Raw genomic sequence first — 20,178 nt, forward strand, 5'->3', positions numbered from 1 at the left:
GTACTATATTTAAATCCATGCATGCCATAAAATAAGCTGTTATAAATTTTATTTACAGGCTTAAAAAGGGTGCTTCCAACTGTTAAAATTACTCAACTTCTTTACGAGGAGAGAAGAGAAAAGGAAATAATGTCTATTGAAAAAATATATTGTTTTCTTTTTTGTCATTGTTTCATCTACAGAATGGGCAGTATTCCCTTTGGAAGAGCTGATGGGAATAATGCCATTTGGAAAGTACAAAACACAGCAGCATGGCAGAACACAAGGAAGCTCTGAACTCTCAGCTTCCAGGGTCCTTGCATGGCCAAATGACTCTTATTTTCCTAAAATTACTCTAAGAATATTTTGTAGCAGCAATTTGAATAAACGGACTCACTTGTCACTGTGATTTAATGCCTGCTTTGCTACTGAATCAGCCGTATTTGGCCAGCCCTGCTGTCTTCGCATTTTTCTTTGTGTTTATCCTTAAGCTTAGCAACTAACCAAACACTGAGTGGAATATCGATATTTAAAAGTGAAATGTATTAATAGTTTACTAATTGTTCCACAGAGAGACTGAGTTTGTATGGTTTACATTTTTGTACTTCTTTCTGTTCTACTTATGATACTCTGAATGTCTGAACTTTTTGACTTTCCCCCCACTATTCACAAGCTTTCAAAGACTGGTAAAGACATGTCTTTGTGTGTCTTTAGTTCACATAAGATTGCTAGGTTAAGTGCTGATGAATATAGAAATGTTAAGACCACGAGAACAATTTTAATAAAGAATCAAAAAGTAACACATTATGTAAACAGGACAGGTGGTTTTCTTAAGGCAGTGACCAAAATTAAAGCCCCCCTCCTCCCCACCCTACCCCTAACAGTTTTCTTTTGATCAAATAACTATAAGCCTGTGTTTCTGGACACAAAATGATGTTTTAAGTTGAAAAAATATTGCTGACTTTTACTGAAAGCAAACTTAAAGCAAAAAGCTTTATTTTATGCCATTTAAAAATTATCAGTCATATATTTATAGTCATAGAATTACCGTTTTTGGGTTTTGTTTTACCTCGGAAAGGCTTGAAAATATTTACTTTAAACCCATTTTTATACATACTAAAAGTATTATAACACTCTTTCGAAAAAAGAAAGTGATCATGTGTCATTTCAGGCATCAAATTGGTCTAGGCATGGGAAAAGTATTCAGTGCTTTTGCACGAGCTCTGGGCTCTGAATGGCGCCTCTTCCACTAATCAGAGAAACTTTAGAGCCGGCAGGGTCTTTAAAGATCATTATTTTATACCCTCAGTTTACAGGTAAGAACCTGAGGCCCAGAGAGAGTAAATGACCTGTTGAAGGTCCGGAGCTCTCCGGACACCGCTGCAGGATCTTTCCCCAACTTCACTATTATGGAGGCTGCTTTCTATATGCCATTCTCTTCTTCCTACGATCCTCACAAAAATAATTTCCAGTTTTTTGGAAAGATTACTGGAAAATCTCGGGGCTTATGAGATGTTTTATTTCCTTTCCTAACCCCTTTTCCTTGCTTCCGATGCGTCCCCAGCCGTCCGCGGAGCCGCTGGAAGAGGCAGCGGGCAAGGGCCAGGCTCCTTCTCCGGGAGAGACGGGTGGTGGCCCTAGCTGACCACTTCCCGCGGCCAGAGGCCCCGGCCTGGATCATCCTCGGGCTCCTGGGCCGCGTGATGCATCCCAAAAAAGGTGCAGCATCGCACGTGTCCCCGCCAGCGTCCGCGCCTCGCGCGTCCAGGCCTCGCGCGCCGCCGCCCAATCGCCGCGGCCGCCTGACGCTCGGGTCGCGGCCGCCGGTCGCAGGGACACTGGAGCCCGGGAGCCGCGCCGCCCGCCGCCATGCGGTTCCGCTTCGGGGTGGTGGTGCCGCCCGCGGTGGCCGGGGCCGGGCCGGAGCTGCTGGTCGTGGGGTCTCGGCCTGAGCTGGGGCGCTGGGAGCCGCGCGGGGCGGTGCGCCTGAGGCCGGCGGGCACGGCGGCGGGCGCGGGGGCGCTGGCGCTGCAGGAGCCGGGCCTGTGGCTCGGGGAGGTGGAGCTGGCGGCCGAGGAGGCGGCGCAGGACGGGGCGGAGCCGGGCCGCGTGGACACGTTCTGGTACAAGTTCCTGAAGCGCGAGCCTGGAGGAGAGCTCTCCTGGGAAGGTACTGGGAGCTGCGCCGGCCTGCACCCCGGCCTCGGCCTTGGTCTTGGCCTCGGCCTCGGCTTGGGGCGGGCCCCACAGTCCCCGCTGCGACTTCCCGGGCGCTTTGCCCGGCTCTCGGGCTTCGCAAGCTGTCTGAACTCCCCGGGCGCCCTGGGCTGACCCTTCTCTGTCCGCCCAGCTGTCGCCCCAGCCGCGCCTCCCGCTCCCGACGGGTTCGCTAGATGGAGGCTGGGTTCCCGGCCTCCCGCCCCTTCGGTCTTTGCTCCTCCGACCTCTTTCCCACAGACACGGGACCCGGTTCGGGCCTCGGTCCCCCTCGCCCTCCGCGTCCTCCCTGCGCGGGTCCCCGGGCTGCCAGGTCCCCCGCCGCTCCTGGGTTCGCTCCTCAACTCTGTCGACTGTTTTTGTGCCCTCATTTTCTTCCCCCGATTCACTAAAAACTGACCCAACCAGTGAAGCTAGCCTTTTCGCTAATCCTAAACTACAACGTGCTGTTTAGTGTATTTTTTTTTTTTCTTCTTTTCGATTTGAGAGTGAACTAATGGAAAAACGTTGAGCGTTTCTCTTTTTGATTTTTTTTTAAAGCCCCGAATATATGACAGTTGAGATATGCTCTGATTTCTTAAACTATAAAAACAATACATGCTGGCTGTAAAAAATCAAAAACAAAAGCAAAAAATGTACAAAGTAAAAACTTGTGTCCTCCACACACTCTGAGTCCACTGCACACTGACCAATACATGACATATGTATCTATTTCACACACAAATTGGTTAATATATTATTCTCTATCCTGCTTATTCTTGCTCTGTAAAGGTTGCGGATACCTTTTAGTGTCACTCGTATAAATGTATATTTCATTTTTTAAATGGCAACGAAATATTCTGCATCTACCAATGTGCATTTAGGTTGTTTTACGTCTTCCTCTGTTATAAACAGTAATAGCTTAATTGGAAATCCGTGTATAAAGTTATCTTTGAGCATTTGGGAATGTTCCTGTATGGTAGATTTCTGAGAAGTGAAACTGTTAGGTCAAAGCGTGGCCATATTTTACATTTCAGTAAGGACTACCAAATAATTCCCTGAAAACTTTAAGCCAGTGTAGAATCCTGCCCGCGATGTGTGAATTTAGACAGTCCTTTCTTTAAATGAAATGTGCCAAGTTGGGGATTGGAGTATGTGTGGCTCAGGAGTTGTCTAAAGCGGATGAAATGTCTCTGTGGAAGTTTATATGACAAAAATGGGCCACTTAGCCCATAATGATGTGGAATCAAAGAATCTGCAAAGAGCTTGAGTGTTCTGTAATATGTTTATATATATATATATATATTATCCTTGTTCCTCTTTTTGTACCCCACTGAGTTTCATGGTCTGGTGGCATTTATTGTCCTTTTGTATTACCATGCCAGAACTGAAAGGTACTCTCATCAATTATGCCCTTCTTTACAGGATATTACTATTATTAATAGTATTATATAATTATTTTTCATAATAAACTAATATCTGATAATTTTAATAAAAATTAGGATGGTAAAAAAGAAAGATTCTTCCCTTTCCCCAGTCTCCCTCCTTTTCTATTTTTAGTTTTTCTGATATTCTTCCCAAAGTTCTGAATAATTTGCTTATATTGCTATTTCTTAATATATCAACTTGAAATTTTCTGTTTTTAGATCTTCTGAGAGTTACCATACAAGTTATATATTACATTTAAATTAAAATTAGACAATATCTATTGACAGCTGCTGTATACCCATTAAATTAACCATCATACTTGCTGTGAAATATGAGGAATTTAGCTCAAGTTCATTATCTCTCTCCTCCCTGCTGGTTTTTATATTATTATTTCATACTGCATATATGTAGTTTATTGTTGACTTTCTATTATATAGAAATTTCTGTATTATGCTTCTGTTACATAGAAAGTTACTCCTATATAAAAGGATATAAGAAAAATAACTCACCTACGCATTCCGCCCCTTCTCCTTACTTTGGTGAATCATCATTTCTACATTAAGTTCTATTAATATATAATTTATATTCTGTTTTATAATTGTTGCTGTGCCTTCTTGTTTTAGGTGGATAGGTTGATTCTAAGAACTGTAAGTTAGCAAAGAGTATCACGAGGAGCAGCATAGCCTATCTTTAAGAGCAAGGATTCTAGAGCCAGAATGGCTTCACCAACCAGTGTGTGACCTTGGGCAAGTCACTTTACTGTGCTGTTTGTTGAAAGGACTAAACTGGCTAATAAATCTAAAGAGCTTAGAATAAGACATATATTAAGTGTTAAATAAGTGTTTGTTATTGTTATTTTTACTATTATGATTAGGAAATAATTAGTGTGGAACTAAGTAGTTCAGTTACACTCATTAAAAGTTTGGAAATATAATTCTGTGACATGAAACCTGTGTACCAGGAGGAAAAGCTCTCTTCTCTTACACTGTAAATCATGCTCAGATTTTTATTTAAAGTGATACCAGAGTTCATTTTACTTCATATTTGGGTGGCAATGTTCTACACCTTGTTTCAAACTTTCTAGTTACTTTTTAAAAACAGAAACAGCACATTGATCCTCAAAATTTCCTAGCTTAAATGCAGTATTTGATGAATGCAAATTCCTCACTTTTTGAAAACATTCTTTTCCTTGAAGAATTGGGATTTTTGTTCCAATTTTCACTAATATATAGCTTTCTGAGCACAGCTATCTGGGACTTTTATTGTTGTTGTTTTTAATTGAACTCCGATGTTTGTTGCATTGTTAAGGATTCCAAATCTTCCACTTTCTTGAATGTCTTAATCATTTCATTGGATTGTATCCTCAAATAATTTTTTGTTTTTTTGTTTTTTTTTTTTTATACTTTTTTTTTAAGGGGATTTTTTTTTCACACAGACACCCTGTATTTTATTTTTACAAGAGATAAATAAACTGACACCAAGCATTGTAAATGGATGACCACAACAAAAGCAACAATGATTGCAATTACCAAACACGAAACACACTCATACTATGTTATAATATTGACATTCAGTCCAGTAATCCTCCACTGTAACAGCTCCTTTACTTTGCAGTGAAAATTGATTTGTATATTTTTTGCCTCTGAGTCTTTGTGGGATTTTTTTTTTTATTCAAACAGAAAGTCACAAAAATTATAATCATCCTCATCAGTTCACTCAGTCCCATGTAATTAATTTTTTTTATCTTGATCTTTTGTTAGCACTTTTATGAATTCATCAGTTTTCCATTAGAGTTCTGAAAATGCTTATTCATTCAGTTCAGCAGTATAGTCAGTTACCAGAAACCTGTACTTGTCAGAGTCTTTTCCATGAATTCCTTGAAATGAAACCCTTTTATAGGAATATATTTGCAAAAGCATCAGAGTACACCCAGAACTGTCTGCAAATGACAAAAGACTTAAAAATGACCACAGTTAAAGATTTAATGAAAGTTCATAATAATGCAATTGACAAGGAAATTTAGTTATTTTTGAGATATACATTTTAAAGTAATAACTAGAATTATGACTTATAACATTATACCAGAACATATAAGATTTTTAGAAATTTCATGTAATGTCTGAAACATTTATATTAATATATTTCCATACAGATAACCCAAAGAAAGTTTAGTATTAGTTGGTTTTTTTTGTTTGTTTTTTTATACTGCAAGTTCTTATTAGTCATCAGTTTTATACACATCAGTGTATACATGTCAATCCCAATCGCCCAATTCAGCACACCACCATCCCCACCCCACCGCGGTTTTCCCCCCTTGGCGTCCATACGTTTGTTCTCTACATCTGTGTCTCAACTTCTGCCCTGCAAACCAGTTCATCTGTACCATTTTTCTAGGTTCCACATACATGCGTTAATATACGATATTAGTTTTTCTCTTTCTGACTTACTTCACTCTGTATGACAGTCTCTAGATCCATCCAAGTCTCAACAAATGACTCAATTTCATTCCTTTTTATGGCTGAGTAATATTCCATTGTATATATGTACCACATCTTCTTTATCCATTCGTCTGTCGATGGGCATTTAGGTTGCTTCCATGACCTGGCTATTGTAAATAGTGCTGCAATGAACATTCGGGTGCATGTCTTTTTGAATTATGGTTTTCTCTGGGTATATGCCCAGTAGTGGGATTGCTGGATCATATGGTAATTCTATTTTTAGTTTTTTAAGGAACCTCCATACTGTTCTCCATAGTGGCTGTATCAATTTACATTCCCACCAGCAGTGCAAGAGGGTTCCCTTTTCTCCACACCCTCTCCAGCATTTGTTGTTTGTAGATTTTCTGATGATGCCCATTCTAACTGGTGTGAGGTGATACCTCATTGTAGTTTTGATTTGCATTTCTCTAATAATTAGTGATGTTGAGCAGCTTTTCATGTGTTTCTTGGCCATCTGTATGTCTTCTTTGTAGAAATGTCTATTTAGGTCTTCTGCCCATTTTTGGATTGGGTTGTTTGTTTCTTTAATATTGAGCTGCATGAGCTGTTTATATATTTTGGAGATTGATCCTTTGTCCGTTGATTCGTTTGCAAATATTTTCTCCCGTTCTGAGGGTTATCTTTTCATCTTGTTTATGGTGTCCTTTGCCGTGCAAAAGCTTTGAAGTTTCATTAGGTCCCATTTGTTTATTTTTGTTTTTATTTCCATTACTCTAGGAGGTGGATCAAAAAAGATCTTGCTGTGATTTATGTCAAACAGTGTTCTTCCTATGTTTTCCTCTAAGAGTTTTATAGTGTCCGGTCTTACATTTAGGTCTCAAATCCATTTAGAGTTTATTTTTGTGTATGGTGTTAGGGAGCATTCTAATTTCATTCTTTTACATGTAGCTGTCCAGTTTTCCCAGCACCACTTATTGAAGAGACTGTCTTTTCTCCATTGTATATCGTTGCCTCCTTTGTCATAGATTAGTTGACCATAGGTGCATGGGTTTATCTCTGGGCTTTCTATCTTGTTCCATTGATCTCTGTTTCTGTTTTTGTGCCAGTACCATATTGTCTTGATTACTGTAGCTTTGTAGTAGAGTCTGAAGTCAGGGAGTCTGATTCCTCCAGCTCCGTTTTTTTCCCTCAAGACTGCTTTGGCTATTCGGGGTCTTTTGTGTCTCCATACAAATTGTACGATGATTTGTTCTAGTTCCGTAAAAAATGCCATTGGTAATTTGATAGGGATTGCATTGGATCTGTAGATTGCTTTGGGTAGTATAGTCATTTTCACAATATTGATTCTTCCAATCCAAGAACATGGTATATCTCTCCATCTGTTGGTATCATCTTTAATTTCTTTCATCAGTGTCTTATAGTTTTCTGCATACAGGTCTTTTGTCTCCCTAGGTAGGTTTATTCCTAGGTATTTTATTCTTTTTGTTGCAATGGTAAATGGGAGTGTTTCCATAATTTCTCTTTCAGATTTTTCATCATTAGTGTATAGGAATGGAAGAGATTTCTGTGCATTAATTTTGTATCCTGCAACTTTACCAAATTCATTGATTAGCTCTAGTAATTTTCTGGTGGCATTTTTAGGATTCTCTATGTATAGTATCATGTCATCTGAAAACAATGACAGTTTTACTTCTTCTTTTCCAATTTGTATTCCTTTTGTTTCTTTTTCTTCTCTGATTGCCGTGGCTAGGACTTCCAAAACTATGTTGAATAATAGTGGTGAGAGTGGACATCCGTGTCTCATTCCTGATCTTAGAGGAAATGCTTTCAGTTTTTCACCATTGAGAATGATGTTTGCTGTGGGTTTGTCATATATGGCCTTTATTGTGTTGAGGTAGATTCCCTCTATGCCCACTTTCTGGAGAGTTTTTATCATAAATGGGTGTTGAATTCTGTGAAAAGCTTATTCTGAATGTATTGAGATGATCATATGGTCTTTCTCCTTCAATTTGTTAATATGGTTTATCACATTGATTGATTTGCGTATATTGAAGAATCCTTGCATTCCTGGGATAAACCCCACTTGATCATGGTGTGTGATCCTTTTAATGTGCTGCTGGAGTCTGTTTGCTAGTATTTTGATGAGGATTTTTGCATCTGTCTTCATCAGTTATATTGGCCTGTAGTTTTCTTTTTTGGTGACATCTCTTTCTGGTTTTGGTATCAGGGTGACCTTGTAGAATGAGTTTGGGAGTGTTCCTCCCTCTGCTATATTCGGGAGAGTTTGAGAAGGATACGTGTTAGCTCTTCTCTAAATTGTTGATAGAATTCGCCTGTGAAGCCATCTGGTCCTGGGCTTTTGTTTGTTGGAAGATTTTTAATCACAGTCTCAATTTCAGTGCTTGTGATTGGTCTGTTTATATTTTCTATTTCTTCCTGGTTCAGTCTTGGAAGGTTGTGATTTTCTAAGAATGTGTCCATTTCTATCAGGTTGTCCATTTTATTGGCATAGAGTTGCTTGTAGTAATCTCTCATGATCCTTTGTATTTCTGCTGTCAGTTGTTACTTCTCCTTTTTCATTTCTGATTTTATTGATTTGAGTCTTCTCCCTTTTTTCTTGATGAGTCTGACTAATGGTTTATCAATTTTGTTTATCTTCTCAAAGAACCAGCTTTTAATTTTATGATCTTTGTTATTGTTTCCTTCATTTCTTTTTCATTTATTTCTGCTCTGATCTTTATGATTTCTTTCCTTCTGCTAACTTTGGTTTTTTTTGTTCTTCTTTCTCTAATTGCTTTAGGTGTAAAGTTAGGTTGTTTATTTTAGGTGTTTCTTGTTTCTTGAGGTAAGATTGTATTGCTATAAACTTTCCACTTAGAACTGCGTTTGCTGCATCCCATAGGTTTAGGGTCATCGTGTTTTTGTTGTCATTTGTTTCTAGGTATTTTTTGATTTCCTCTTTGATTTCTTAAGTGATCTCTTGGGCATTTAGTAGTGTATTGTTTAGCCTCCATGTGTTTGTATTTTTTCAGATTTTTTCCTGTAATTGATATCTAGTCTCATAGCGTTGTGGTCAGAAAAGATACTTGATACGATTTCAATTTTCTTAAATTTACCAAGGCTTGATTTGTGACCCAAGATATGATCTATCCTGGAGAATGTTCCATGAGCACTTGAGAAGAAAGTGTGTTCTGTTGATTTTGGATGGAATGTCCTGTAAATATCAATTAAGTCCATCTTGTTTAATGCATCATTTAAAGCTTGTGTTTCCTTATTTATTTTCATTTTGGATGATCTGTCCATTGGTGAAAGTGGGGTGTTAAAGTTCCCTACAATGATTGTGTTACTGTCAATTTCCCCTTTTATGGCTGTTAGCATTTGCCTTATGTATTGAGGTGTTCCTATGTTGGGTGCATAAATATTTACAATTGTTATATCTTCTTGGATTGATCCCTTGATCCTTATGTAGTGTCCTTCTTTGCCTCTTGTAATAGTCTTTGTTTTAAAGTCTGTTTTGTCTGATATGAAAATTGCTACTCCAGCTTTCTTTTGATTTCCATTTGCATGGGAAAGTTTTTTCCATCCCCTTACTTTCAGTCTGTATGTGCCCCTAGGTCTGAAGTGAGTCTCTTGTAGATAACATATATATGCGTCTTGTTTCTGTATCCATTCAGCCAGTCTATGTCTTTTGGTTGGAGCATTTAATCCATTTACATTTAAGGTAATTATCGATATGTATGTTCCTATTACCATTTTCTTAATTGTTTTTGGTTTGTTATTGTAGGTCTTTCCCTTCTATTGTGTTTCCTGCCTAGAGAAGTTCCTTTAGCATTTGTTGTAAAGCTGGTTTGGTGGTGCTGAATTCTCTTAGCTTTTGCTTGTCTGTAAAACTTTTAATTTCTCCGTCAAAACTGAATAAGATCCTTGCTGGGTAGAGTAATCTTAGTTGTAGGTTTTTCCCTTTCTTCACTTTAAATATGTCCTGCCACTCCCTTCTGGCTTGCAGAGTTTTTGCTGAAAGATCAGCTGTTAACCTCATGGGGATTCCCTTGTTTGTTTTTTGTTGTTTTTCTCTTGCTGCTTTTAATATTTTTTCTTTGTATTTAATTTTTGATAGTTTGATTAATATGTGTTGTGGCATATTTCTTCTTGGATTTATCCTCTATGGGATTCTCTGTGCTTCCTGGCCTTGATTATCCTCTCCCATATTAGGGAAGTTTTCAACTCTAATCTCTTCAAATATTTTCTCAGTCCCTTTCTTTTCATCTTTTTCTTCTGGGACCCCTATAATTCAAATGTTGGTGCGCTTAATGTTGTCCCAGAGGTCTCTGAGAGTGTCCTCAATTCTTTTCATTCTTTTTTCTTTATTCTGCTCTGTGGTAGTTATTTCCACTATTTTATGTTCCAGGTCACTTATCCGTTCTTCTGCCTCAGTTATTCTACTATTGATTCCTTCTAGAGAATTTTTAACTTCATTTATTGTGTTGTTCATCATTGTTTGTTTGCTCTTTAGTTCTTCTAGGTCCTTTTTAAACGTTTCTTGTATTCTCTCTATTCTATTTCCAAGATGTTGTGTCATCTTTACTATCATTACTCTGAATTCTTTTTCAGGTAAACTGCCTATTTCCTCTTCATTTGTTTGGTCTGATGCGTTTTTACTTTGCTTCTTCACCTGCTGTGTGTTTCTCTGTCTTCTTATTTTGCTTCACTTACTGTGTTTGGGGTCTCCTTTTTGCAGGCTGCACGTTCGTAGTTCCTGTTGTTTTTGGTGTCTGCCCCCAGTGGCTAAGGTTGGGTTGTGTAGGCTTCCTGGTGGAGGGAACTGGCACCTGTGTTCTGGTGGATGAGGCTGGATCTTGTCTTTCTGGTGGACAGAACCATCTCCGGTGGTGTGTTTTGGGGTGCCTGTGACCTTATTATGATTTTAGGCAGCCTCTCTGCTAGTGTGTGGGGTTGCGTTCCTGTCTTGCTAGTTGTTTGGCATAGGGTGTCCAGCACTGTATCTTGCTGGTCGTTGAGTGGAACTGGGTCTTAGCGTTGAGATGGAGATATCTGGGAGAGCTTTCACCGTTTCATATTACATGGAGCCTGGAGGTCTCTGGTGGACCAATGTCCTGAACTCGGCTCTTCCACCTCCGAGGCACAGGCCTGGGACATCCAGCCAGAGCACCAAGACCCTGTTGGCCACACGGCTCAGAAAAATAGGGAGAAAAGAAGAAAGAAAAAAAGAATAAATAAATAAAATAAAGTTATTAAGAGAAAGAAAATTATTAAATTTAAAAATTATTAAAAATAAAAAAAATTAAGAAGTAATAAAAAAAAGAATAAAAAAGAAAGAAAAAAAGAACAACGAAACCAAAAAACAAATCTACCAGTGATAACAAGCGCTAAAAAGTATACTAAAAAAAAAAAAAAAGCAACAACAAAAAAACGACAGACAGACAGAACCCTAGGACAAATGGTAAAAGCAAACTATACAGACAAAATCACACAAAGAAGTATACACATACACACTCACAAAAAAGCAAAAAAGGAAAAAAACAAAATATATATAAAAAAAGAAGAGAGCAACCAAATCAATAAACAAATCTACCAATGGTGATAAATTCTACATACTAAATTATGATAAACATAAAACCAGAAACAAATTAGATGCAGAAAGCAAGCTCAAGTCTACAGTTGCTCCCAAAGTCCACTGCCTCAATTTTGGGATGATTCGTTGTCTATTCAGGTATTCCAGAGATGCAGGGTACATGGAGTTGACTGTGGAGATTTAATCCGCTGCTCCTGAGGCTGCTGGGAGAGATTTCCCTTTCTCTTCTTTGTTCACACAGCTCCTGGGGTTCAGCTTTGGATTTGGCCCTGCCTCTGCATGTAGGTCGCCTGAGGGCATCTGTTCTTTGCTCAGACAGGACAGGGTTAAAGTAGCAGCTGATTAGGGGGCTCTGGCTCACTCAGGCCAGGGGGAGGGAGGGGTACAGAATGCGGGGCTTCCCCCCTGCCACCCCCCATCTCCACCAGTGAAGCAGCTTCCTAGTGTGTGGAAAGTTTTCCTCCTTCACGGCTCCCTCCCAGAGGTGCAGGTCCTGTCCCTATTCTTTTGTCTCTGGTTTTTCTTTTTTCTTTTGTCCTTCCCAGGTACTTGGGGGAGTTTCTTGCCTTTTGGGAAGTCTGAGGTCTTCTTCCAGTGTTCAGTAGGTGTTCTGTAGGACTTGTTCCACATGTAGATGTATTTCTGATGTATTTGTAGGGAGGAAGGTGATCTCCACATCTTACTCCTCTGCCATCTTGAACATCTCCCCTCAAATAATTTTGAAGTAACAGTAAGTGGGTGATAAAATATCTGAGTGTTTAAATGCCTGAAAAGGTCTTTCTTTTGCTTTCACACTTGATTAGTCATCTGGTAGAGTATTCTAGTCTCAAAATAATTTTCCCTTTGAAGGAATTGCCACAGTACCTTCTAGCACCTGTTGTAGCTGATATTTCTGATGTCAAACTAAGCCCATTTCTTTGTAGGCACTTTTTTTTTCTCTTTTGAAGCTTTAACACTTTTCCTTACACTATTTTACCAGGATGTATCTGAGTTTGTTGTTGTTGTTGTTCTTGTGACTTGACAATTGGTTGGCTGTTTTGATTCTAGGAATTGTTTTTTTCAACTCATGGAAATTTTCTATTATTCCTTTATTTCCTCCTCTCTGTTTTCTCTCTTCTTTTCTCTGAAATGTTTGTTAGCCATATATTGTACCTTCTGCTTTTATGTGAATATCTCTTAACTTTTCTCCTGTATTTTCCATCTTTTGTTTGAATAGATTTCCCTGGCTGTGTTTCCAGATCACTGTTCGGTTTTTAATACTAACCATTCCATCATTTACTTCCTACACTATATTTTTGAAATTTTTGGCAATTGTATTTTTAATCTCCCACCTTTTTTTTCTGTTATTCTCTGATTTCTTTTTTTTCAGAGCTGATTGTTCTTCTTATATGGATAATTTATACTTGAATCTTTCTGAGGACATTAAATAGAATTGATTAAAAGTTGTTTTTGTCTTGCATTAACTTTTTTTTCCCTCTCTGTAGTCAATTTTTTTTAATGCTAAGGGTTTTTCTCAAGTATCTGGTAATCCCTAGGTGACCATTCATTTTTATGAATAAAGGTTATGTTGATTTGTATAGGCAGCTGTGCTGGTTTCCTGTTGAAGTTGCTTATGTTTATCCAAAATCTTCTCTAAATGGGAGGACACTCATGGGATACCATGTAATCTGGCAGATTTTGTGGAGGGGAAAGTTTCTTCACTTAGGGTTAATGGCTGAGGATCTAGCAGGCTCCAGGTCCTTATCATTAGCAAAGTAAAACAAACAGAACAAACAAAAAACTTGACTATAGGAAGAGATATTTCAGTCTGTTTTATTCCTGAATGGTGTTGCCTTTTTCTCTCATCTCCAGGTCTGTCAATGGGTCCATAGATGTCTCAAGATCTGTTCTGTTCAGATATCTAGCCCCTATACCCACACTAGGGCCCTTTCCAGGAAAGCCATTCTTTACTGTGTTTACAGCACACTTATTTCATATTAGGGATAAGGTGGGGTGGAAGGAGGCAGGTGGGAAACCTTTCCTTCAACTCTTTTCCACTTTGGCATCTCTCTATTCGTTAAGTCTCCTCTTATAAGTCTTCCCTAACTACCTTCTTATTCTTTCCCACAGCACCTGTTTCTTTCCTTATATCTCTTATTATAGTTTAAAATTGCATTCGTTATGTTGGCTTGGACTCTGATTGCAAGTAATAGAAACTGAGTATGAACAGGCCTATAAAAGAAATATTATTAACTCATATAACCAAATTAAAGAAGCATGGGGTCCAACCTCTTTCCTCCCCTGCCCTCTAGTTTTCTCTCTCTTCCCTGTGCCTTTGCTTTACTCAGGAACTTCATTTTCTGAAGCTTACTGAGTCTGTCAAGCTAGGTTCCCCACAGAGAGCTCTGGGCTTACATACTTAGAACCAGAGAAGAAAAATATAATCTTCCCTGCCAGCTCTAGTTAGAAAAATCTGGGGGAAAGACTGGAATTCACCTTGCGTTAACCAATCACTCTTGCCAAGGAAGTGGGGGTACAGTGATGAGCATTTCCAACAACAAACATTTCCTGGAGTAGGGAGGAGGAACACCTCCCCCTCCCCCTCCCTATCCCTCCCCCTGCCCCAGAAAGCAGGTACTGTTTCAGAGGCAGTTTGGAATGCAATGGGCCACAGGTTAACAGAAAACACAACAAGCAGTTGCTTAAAAAAATAAGGGTTTGTTTTCCTGATGTAAAAAGTTCATAGGTAGGTGGCAGTGGTAATGGGCCATAGCTCATGGATGTCAGGTGAGGTGTCATTGCATTTTCTCGGCTTTTCCCTCAAGGCAGCAGCTGCTGCTCTAATCATCACATGTGCATTCAGTGGAACATGGGAGGAGTGGGAAGGATGGAAATGTCAGCCATGGGTATCCCCATTTTTCTAGAAAACATTAACTTTGCCAGAATTCTCCCCACCCCTCAACATACATACAGGTATACCTTGTTTTATTGTACTTCACTTTACTGAGCTTTGCAGATATTACAATTTTTTTTTTCTTAAATTGAAGGTTTGTGGCAACCTTGTGTTGAGTAAGTCTTTAGGTGCCATTTTCAACAGCGTTTGCTCACTTCACATCTCTGTGTCACATTTTGGTAATTCTTGCAATATTTCAAACTTTTTCATTATCATTATATTTTTTATGGTGACCTGTGGTCAATGATCTTTGATATTACTATTGTAATTGTTTTAGGGTGCCACTAACAGTGCCCATATAAGACAGCAAACTTAATGCTTAATGGATAAATGTGTTCTGACTGTTCCACTGACCTGGCCATCCTCCCCTACCTTAACCCTCTCAGGCCTCCCTATTCCTTGGGACACGACAGTATTGAAATTAAGCCAGTTACTAACCCTACAATGGCCTGGAAGTGTTCCAATGAAAGGAAGAGTCACATTTCTCATTTTAAATCAAAAGCTAGAAATGATTAAACTTAATGAGGAGGCCATGTTGAAAGCCAAGACAGGCCAAAAGCTAGACCTCTTGCATCAGTTAGTCAGGTTGTGAATGCAAAGGAAAAGGTCTTGAAGGAAATGAAAAATGCTACTCCAGCGAACACATGCATTATAAGATAGTGAAAGAGGCTTATTGTTGAAACAAAGAAAGTTTTTGTGGTTTGGATAGATCAAACCAGCCACAATATTCCCTTAAGCCAAAGCCTAATCCAGAGAAAGGCCCTAACTCTCTTCAATTCAGTGAAGACTGAGAGAGGTGAGGAAGCTGCAGAAGAAATGTTTGAAGTTAGCAGAAGTTGGTTCATGAGATTTAAAGAAAGACGCTGTCTCCATCACGTAAAAGTGCAAGGTGAAGCAACAAGTGCTGATGTAGAAGATGCAGCAAGTTATCCAGAGACCTAGGAAGATAATTAATGAAGGTGGCTACACTAAACAACAGATTTTCAATGTAGCCTTCTGTTGGAAGATGCCATCTAGGACTTTCATAGCTAGAGAGGAGAAGTCAATGCCTGGCTTCAAATCTTCAAAAGACAGACTGACTCTTTTGCTAGGGGTTAATGCAGCAGGTGACTTGAAATTGAAGCCAATGCTCATTTACCATTCTGAAAATCCTAGGGACCTTAAGAATTATGATAAAATGACTCTGCCTGTGCTCTATAAATGGAACAACAAAGCCTGGATGACAGCACATTTGTTTACAACATAGTTTATGGAATGTATTAAGCCCACTCTTGAGACATACTGCTCAGAAAAAAAGATTTCTTTCAAAATATTACCGCTTGTTGACAGTGCACCTTGGTTACCCAAGAGCTCTGATGGCGATGTACAATGAGATTAATGTTTTCATGCCTGCTAACAAAACATCCATTCTGTAGCCCATGGATCAAGGGGTAATTTTGACTTTCAAGTCTTATTATTTAAGAAATACAATTCATAAGGCTATAGCTACTATAGATAGTGATTCCTCTGATGGATCAAAGTCAATTGCAAACCTTCTGGGAAGGATTCACCACTCTAGATTCCATTAAGAACATTTGTGATTCATGGGAAGAGGTAAAAATATCAACATTAACAGCAGTTTGGAAGAAGCTGATTCCAAACCCCGTGGATGACTTTGAAGGGTTCAAGGCTTCAATGGAGGAAGTAAATGCAAATGTGGTGGAAATAACAAGAGAACTAGAATTACAAGTGGAACCTGAAGATGTGACTGAATTGCTGCAATCTCCTGTTAAAACTTTCACGCTGAGGAGTTGTTTCTTATGGATAAACAAAGCAAGTGGTTTCCTGAGATAGAATCTACTCCTGGTGAAGATTGTTGAAATGACAACAAAAGATTTAGAATATTACATAAACTTAATTGATAAAGCAGCAGCAGGGCTTGAGAGGCCTGGCTCCAATTTTGAAAGAAGTTCTGTTATGGGTAAAATGCTACCAAACAGCACTGCATGCTACAGAAAGATTGTTCATGAAAGGAAGAGTCAATTGATGTGACAAATTTCACTGTTGTCTTATTTTAAGAAATTGCCACAGTCACCCCAGCCTTCAGCAATCACCACCCTGATCAGTCAGCAGCCGTCCGCATCGAGGCAAGACCCTCCACCAGCACAAAGATTATGACTCGCTGAAGGCACAGATGATGGTCAGCATTTTTTAGCAATAAAGTATTTTTAAGTTAAGGTATTTAAATAGTTTTTTAAGATATAATACTAATTGTACACTTAATAGACTACAACATAGTGTAAACATAACTTTATATGCACTGGAAAATCAAAAAATTCATGTGATTTGCTTTATTGTGATATTTACTTTATTTTGATAGTCTGGAACTGAATTGGCAGTGTCTCTGAGGTATGCCAATACTTCTCTTCATGTTTAGAATTGGACAGAACGGTTGTGCTGGGCTACCTCTACTGCAGAAGAGACTGGAAAAGTACATTATTTAGCCTAGCACATTGCTGCCCTGAGGAAAATTAGGATTCTGTTTACCAAGAATAAGGAGAATTGATTTTAGGTAGACAATTAACAATGTCTGCTACATTTTAAACAAAAGATATCAACTACAATATTTATTTGTTTAATGTATACCTTCCCACCAGACTGTGAGCTCTATGAGGGTAGGGACTATGTCTGCTTTATTCACTCTTTTATATCCTGCAATTGTAATTGGCACATAGTAGCTGCTCAATAAATATTGGTTGAATGAGTGAAGCACAAACAGAAAGATGAAAGTTTTTCTAAGTATCTATCATGTGCTAATTCTTAGGTGCTTTCAACTAAATTACCCTTTGTTCTCCCCAACTACGCTGTGAGGAGGAAGAAATTCAATTGCCTCTTACACCAATGAGGAGACTGAGGCTTTCTGCAGGGTCTAATCTACAATCTGCTATCTGCTATTAACCTCATCCAGTGAAATTTTCTTTTCAGATATTGTATTTTTCTTCTCTGAAAGTTTCATTCATACTCTTTTGCATATTTTCCGTTTGTTCTTATTTAGTTTATGTTTTTCTTTAAATTCTTGACCACATTGAAATTATAGCTAGAGTCCGTATCTTCTATTCCCCTTATATTTGTTTTATATTTGGGTCTGATTTCTATTGACTAATTTTCCTATTGGTTATTAATAATACTTCTCTGCTTCTTTTCATGCCTTTTTCCCTACTATAATGGAGCTTTATTTGTGGATTTTATTTTTACACATTTTGGGCCGTACTGCATGTATTTTTAAAATGTCAACTGTATTTGGAATGGTTTTAGCTTTACAGAAAAGTTGCAAAATAGGGCAGAGTTCCCATACACTCCGCACCCACTCTTCTATTGTTAACATTTTTTATTAGTATGGTATACTTGTCAAAATTAATTAACCAGTGTTGATACATTATTATTAACCAGGGTCTATACTTCATTCAAAAAAAAATTTTTTTTTAAACTAACATACCTTTCCTCTTCCAGGAGCCTATCCACAATACCACATTATGTTTTAGTCATCATGGCTGTGTTGGTTTCTCAGATTTCAGTTGTTTTTGAGATGACCTTGACAGTTTTAAGGAACTCATCAAGTATTTTGTAGAATGTTCCTCAACTGGAATTCTTATGGTGTTTTTCTCACGATTAGACTGGGGTTGTGGGCTTTTGGGAAGAAGATCATAGAGGTAAATTGCCTTTCTTATCACATCATATCAAGGGTACATACTTTGAACATGATTTACCACTGTTGATATTCACTTTGATCACCTGGCTGAGGTAAGTTGTCTATTAGTCTTCTCTGCTGTAAAGTTACCCTTTTCCCCTCTCTTTCAACACTGTACTCTTTGGAAAGAATTCATTATGTACAGCCTACATTTTAGAAGTGGGGAGTTATTTTCCACCTCCTTAAGGATGGGGTATCTACATAAATTATTTGGAATCCATCTGCATGCAGGATTTGTCTCCTCCAATTATTTATTTATTCAATCACTTTGATTTTGGTATGGATTCATAGATATTTATTTTATACTTTGGGTTATAATCTCAGTATTTATTTTTTTATTGAGGTATAATTGACATTGAACATTATATTAGTTTCAAGTATACAATATAATGATTCAATATTTGTATATATTGCAAAATGATCACCACAATAAGTCTAGTTAACATTTGTCACCATACCTAGTTACAAAATTTATTTATCTTGTGTTGAGAGCTTTTAAGATCTGCTCTCTTAGTAACTTCCAAATATGCAATATGGTATTATTAACTATAGTCACCTTGCTGTACCTTACATCCCCATGACTTGTTTATTTTATAACTGGAATTTGTACCTTTGGACCCCCTTCATCCATTTTGCCCACACTCCCATCCATCCGCTACCCCCGCCTCTAGTATTTTATTTATTTTCTTGCTCAGTTTGGTCCAGCTTTGGCCACTGAGAGCTGTTTCAGTGGCTCCAGTGGCTCTTTGAGCTGCTCGCATCATTGTATGTGTGGTTTATTTCTTTGTTTGCTTGTTCAATTTGAGCACTTTCTTACTTTCTGGTACTGCAAAGTACTCCAGGCTCATCTTTTGTATTTCCTGCCCTCATGCTAAAATCAGCCATTTTTCCAAAGAGCTCTGGTTTGTTTTATTGTAGAATTGTATCAGAAACCAAGATCTGGGCACTGAGTATGCTCCTTGCTTCTGGGATATTGCTGCTTGTAGGCCCTCTTAGCCAACAGAACAAAGAAATATGTATGTGTATATATGGGGAACAGATACACAGTTGGTAATATAAAGTTTTATGGGTTTTGACAAATGCACAGTTGTATATCATCCACCATTATAATATCATATAAAATAGTTTCAAAATTCTCTTGTCTTTTGTCTATTCAACCCTCCCCCATCCTCAAACTTCTGGTAGCCACTGATCTGTTTACCATCTCTATAGTTTTGCTTTTCCCAGAATGTCAAATAACTAGAATCATTCAGTGTGTAGGCTTTTCAGACTGGCTTCTTTCACTTAGTAATATGCATTTAGGATCTACCCATGTCTTTCTGTGGCTTGTTAGATGATTTATTTTTATTGCTGCATAATATTCCATTTTGTGGACGCATCATAGTTTGTTTATCCATTGTCTTATTGAAGGATATCTTGGTTGCTTCCAGGGTTGGTGATTATGAATAAAGCTGCTATAAACATGGATATGCAAGTTTTTTTTTTTTTTTGGTGTCTTTTCTTTCACATTTTTAAAAATTGAAGTATAGTTGATTTAAAATGCTGTGTTAGTTTCTGGTATACAGCAAAGTGATTCAGCCACATATATATATTCTTTTTCATATTATTTTCCATTATGGTTTATTACAGGATATTGAATTATTGAATATATTGATAGTTCCCTGTGCCATAAAATAGGACCCTGTTGTTTATCTATTCTATATATAATAGTTTGCAATTGATGTGCAAGTTTTTACATAAACCTGAAGTTTTCAGGTCAGTTGGATAAATACCTAGGAGTGGATTTTCTGGATCATATGATAAGACTATATTTATCTTTGTAATAAACTGCCAAACCATCATCCAAAGTGGCCATAGCATTTTTCATTCCCACCAGCAATGAATG

At 38.1% G+C, this 20,178-nt stretch overlaps 1 protein-coding gene across 1 annotated transcript in view; it reads left to right on the top strand.

The window, feature by feature from the left end:
* Positions 1-1,848: 1,848 nt before the first annotated feature.
* The window catches only part of EPM2A (EPM2A glucan phosphatase, laforin), a 100,616-nt gene continuing 82,286 nt past the window's right edge, over positions 1,849-20,178 (top strand). The window contains exon 1 of the mRNA XM_068550946.1: positions 1,849-2,149. Coding sequence (XP_068407047.1) covers positions 1,849-2,149 — 301 coding nt within the window. The remainder of the gene's footprint in view (positions 2,150-20,178) is intronic.

This window comes from Eschrichtius robustus, chromosome 9 (assembly GCF_028021215.1).
Source record: "Eschrichtius robustus isolate mEscRob2 chromosome 9, mEscRob2.pri, whole genome shotgun sequence".
NCBI classification, from domain to species: domain Eukaryota; kingdom Metazoa; phylum Chordata; class Mammalia; order Artiodactyla; family Eschrichtiidae; genus Eschrichtius; species Eschrichtius robustus.